Source organism: Populus alba, chromosome 7 (genome assembly GCF_005239225.2).
Source record: "Populus alba chromosome 7, ASM523922v2, whole genome shotgun sequence".
In the NCBI taxonomy this organism is placed as follows: Eukaryota; Viridiplantae; Streptophyta; class Magnoliopsida; order Malpighiales; family Salicaceae; genus Populus; species Populus alba.
In genome coordinates, this window is record NC_133290.1 from 7723839 (window position 1) to 7728354 (window position 4516).

The 4516-nt window shown below is 32.5% G+C and overlaps 1 protein-coding gene across 1 annotated transcript; it reads left to right on the forward strand.

Annotated features, from left to right (window-relative positions):
* Positions 1-1872: 1872 nt before the first annotated feature.
* On the forward strand, positions 1873-4100 carry LOC118030521 (cyclin-D5-1). Its single transcript, XM_035034654.2, has 5 exons — positions 1873-2324; positions 2415-2501; positions 2606-2897; positions 3018-3151; positions 3281-4100. The coding sequence occupies exons 1-5, from the start codon at positions 2043-2045 to the stop codon at positions 3497-3499; spliced, it is 1014 nt and encodes a 337-aa protein (XP_034890545.1). The 5' UTR covers positions 1873-2042; the 3' UTR covers positions 3500-4100.
* Positions 4101-4516: the final 416 nt, after the last annotated feature.

Sequence of the window (4516 nt, forward strand, 5' to 3'; positions counted from 1 at the left end):
AAATCCTCGTTTTCTACATCCATTTTCCTATATAGAAAACATCAATAAAATAATTTTTGGTTAAAACAACTAAATATTAAAAAATAAATTATTTTTTAAAAAAATATTTTTTTCTCTGACAGATTATTTTTCGAGAACAAAAACCTAACATCGATCTTATAAGAGTCCTTAATTGTTTCTTTTGATATATATATATATATATCATTTCTAACTTTTCCAAAGAACACTCACATAATTGTGTATGTGTTTGACAAATATGTTCACTGATATATTCATAATTAATCACTCTTCCAAACTTAGAGTGATGGAATGCAAATATTTTTTTTCTTAATTACATAATGTGATAAAAGGTTTTTTCTAAACGGTATGCGTATTAACCACAACTAAATCTCTTATTCAAACAATCTTATAGTGTATTAAAAAAAATGAATTCTTGAAAAATAGTTTTTTTATATATATTTTATGTTTGATAATGTTATGAAAAATGAGTTGAAAAATATTTCCAATATTTGGTTATGCAATAAAAAACAAGCTGGAAAAATCACTTATTAATATTTTATTTTTATTTTTTTATTTTATCCAACACATATATAACATTAAATATAACTATTTAACCAAGAAAATAATGAGATATAATTAATGATATGGTTATGCAAGAGTGACAAATCATACTTGGTTTTTGACTTTAATGTTTATTAATGCATAATTTTATGCTAACAAATATGAATTTCAATTAAATTATTGGATTGATATGACATTTTATCAGAAGATTTTAAAGGCCTTATTTTATATATAGTTAAAACTCATAGTGATCAAACATCGAAAAGGCTATTGTGCGAAAATTATATTAGTTATTAGTTAATTTAGAAAAAAAATTTTTTTTCTATTTTATTATTTTTCAACTTTATTTAGGATTTTTTTACCTATTATAAATAAGATTATTTAACTTGTATTTTAGCTTTTTCATAGACTTTGATTTCATAACAATATATATGTGTGTGAGAGGAAATCTCATATTTCTTGGTTTTTCAATATCTGTTTTTAGACTTATTAAAAATCAATTATATTTGTAGTGTGTTTTCTTATACTTCTTATTCGCGATTCTCTATAATCATCCCGGTGGGGTTTTCATTCCAATAATTTTAATGTCTCGGTTTAGATGATTATTGTGCTTGAAGCTTTTATTAACAAAATCTGATTTTATTTTTTTAGATTGTTTCTTCTTACATGTAAGTTAAAGGATTCCCTTCAAGTTTACATCATATAAAGAGTATAATGGTGAGAAAAAAAAAAGATTTAGTATGTCATACATTTATATATAGTTTATTTTATCCTGTACTGTAACTATATATATAATATAAATATTTTAAATATAATATTGTAGACATATAACCATTTTTTGATGTTCAGAGAACATGGAAAATAATTTTTTTTTCTATAATATTCTAATTTTATAACACAATTTAATTATATAATTTAAAATATATGATTATTGTATAATATAATATGCTTTATATTCCAATGTATTTTCTAGTAATATTATCTTAATTAAGAAAAGTATCATATATCTTTAACCACCGCATGATCAATCCCTTAAAATGGGATGAATCCTTTAAGAGATTTTGCTAAAGCAATATCTTAAAAATTCGAGAATTTTGAAGTGGCAAAACATGTCATGTACTATAAAAGCAGTATTCTCTATTAGAATTCAGTCTCAGTAGATATTCGAATTATACGTGCATACAAGCCTTCTTCATACACGGCAAGTATATATACAATACGTACCGTATATAGGCTTGTATGCACGTGATTACCGCTTAAAAATTAACTCTTATATCTCATCTTCTCAGTTTGGCGGCACTGAACCCGCTGGTCTTCACTCCCCGACTCGCCAGATTCTACTCCTCCCTTTGTCTTTATCCTTGTATACAAAATTCCCCAGTCTCCCCAGCGTGGATTCAGCCGTTAGATCATCCTGTGAAATCCCATGTTTCAGTTTGAGCTTTTAAGATTCTCATGATATTAGAATCAAACTAAAATATATGGGAGACTTCGACAGCTCTCTCTCTCTGTCAAGTCTCTTGTGTCATGAGAATGAAAGTTGTTTTTTCAACGACAGTATTAGTGATCACAACCACATCAAACATGACCGATCTTGCTTCGCTTTAGAAACTGAAGTTGATGTTGAATATGTGGAGAAGTTGGTGGAGCGGGAGACCATTACTTTTGGATACAGATGTCATGCGTCTTTTGACGATTGCTTGATCACTAGCCATAATTGGTTAAAATTTGCTCGCTTAGATGCCATTGAATGGATTCTTAATGTAATTCGTTTTCTCATTCTTCGATTTCTCCTTTTCAGATTCTCTGTTTTGTTTCTGTTTCTAAAAGTTCGTGTTGTGCTCTGTTTTCAGACGAGAGCAATCTGCGGTTTTCGATTTCATACGGCTTATCTTTCTGTCACCTACTTCGACCGTTTTGTTTCAAAAAGATCTATTGACGTAAGAAACCTCTCTCTCTCTCTCTTTTTTCAAAATAAGAAACTAGTAATTGATTTTGAATGTTTATGATTAATGAATGTTATTTTATCCTTATCCTTTTACAGGAAGGGAAATTGTGGGCTATCCGGTTATTATCGGTGGCATGTTTGTCATTAGCAGCGAAGATGGAGGAGCGTAAAGTGCCACCCTTATCAGAGTTTCCGGTGGAAGATTTCTGTTTTGGAAATAAGGTTATACAGAGAATGGAATTGTTGGTATTGAATACATTGGAATGGAGAATGAATTCAATCACTCCTTTTGCTTATCTGCATTACTTCATCCATAAAACATGCGGTGAATCTACACCAAAAGACACAGTTTCTAGAGCTGTGGAGCTTGTTGTGGCAATGATAAAAGGTATAGTAATTTCTTCCATCCCTCCCTTTGCTTATCTGCGTTACTTCATCCATAAAACGCTTGTCTTTCCAAGTTCTATTCATGAGTTTAATAAATTCTTGCACGCTATTGTTTGTGTAGAGATCGATTTGCTTGATCATCGACCATCTATTATCGCGGCCGCTGCAGTATTAGCTGCATCCAATCGGCAATTAACGAGAAAAGAGTTGGAGCTGAAAGTGGATATGATTTCATCATGGGGTTCCCTGGAAAATGTGAGCTTTCTCGTCTTTATTTTACAATTCTGTATTTGATATCTTATCTTTTGTCAATTAAATTAAAGAACAGAACGTATAGAGATGGGTTGGCCTTATTGATGTTCATTCCATGTTTCCTTGCAACAGGAAAATGTATTTTCCTGTTACATCGCAATGCAGGAAATAGAGATGGGAAAGGTTAAGACACCCAGACTAGTGTTTTATCCTAATTCATCAGCAGTACATTCTGGTTCGTTTGATGTTCTTGAAAACTCTTCCCTCGTCTCTGGAGCTGGTATTAAAACAAGCCTCACATTTAATGAATGTGATCAAACTTGCCCAGCTAAGAAAATCTGTCGGACATAGTGTTTGACGCTGTCTTTAAAGGATTGACTTGGGTTCATTAATGAGATTTCTTTTTTGAAGAAGAAAAAAAAACATGGATCATTGCTCATAGATTGGTTCATATGTCTAATGAGTGTTGGTAGCCATTTTACAGTATGTTTTGGACTTGAGGATTGGTGTTTGATTTTCCAACACCCAACAAAAGAATGCACCAAGTGACAACAAGAAGCTTATAGAGAAAAGGTAAATAGAAAGGCCAGGAGACTCCCCGACGACCATTGAAGACTGCTCGTCCATAGCATTGTTTGGTTTCAGGAATCCCACCATTGCTGACCTTCCTTTTCAGTTATTGTGTTTCTTTTCTTCCCGTTTTTCTTTCTTTTGTTGTGACAGAGGGTGCGATGTGTACGTACATCACTTGTAACCCTACCAATGCTTGGGATGCTGAGGTCTTTCAGAAGGCTGAAAGCCATTGAAGAAATGTGTTTTTGATTGATTTGATGTACCTGAGTTGCATCTGGACCTTTGAAAAGTGTACAGAGGCTAATGTGTTTATACTTTTGACGAGTGGGAGGTTTCCTTTTCTCTGTTAAACGGCACTGTGTTTGGGTGTTTTGGGTCATGAAGCGTACTCAGGAATTGAATTCTTTTGCTAATTACAATGTAGTTGGGAGCATTTTGAAACATCTTCAGCATTTTCCCTGAATTAGAGACCTGCAAATAGCCAGGAATCTTGCTATCAAGTTACGTGCTTGGTTTTTATTTTTCGAAAAAGAAAACACAACATCAGGAACGCTCTCTCGAAAAGTAAAAAAAAAAAAAAAAGCAATCTTGTTGTCATTCTTTCTCAAAGTTTCGCCATTGTTTTCACCAATATGTTATACATGTGAAAGCTGATTTGTGCTCTCTTCCATGGTTGCTCGTAGGGCCCATGCTATCATCATGAAGTTGGAGTCCTCTGTTTTTAGGGTGGACGGGGGGGAGTTTGAGGTTCATGGTAAAATGGTGTCAGAGGCTCCACCCTTCCACATGCCTCCA

Coding starts and splice junctions, on each gene's coding strand:
- LOC118030521 (XM_035034654.2), top strand. CDS start 2,043: ATGGGAGACTTCGACAGCTCTCTCTCTCTGTCAAGTCTCTTGTGTCAT. Junction 2,325..2,414: donor CCATTGAATGGATTCTTAAT/GTAATTCGTTTT, acceptor CTCTGTTTTCAG/ACGAGAGCAATCTGCGGTTT. Junction 2,502..2,605: donor TTTCAAAAAGATCTATTGAC/GTAAGAAACCTC, acceptor ATCCTTTTACAG/GAAGGGAAATTGTGGGCTAT.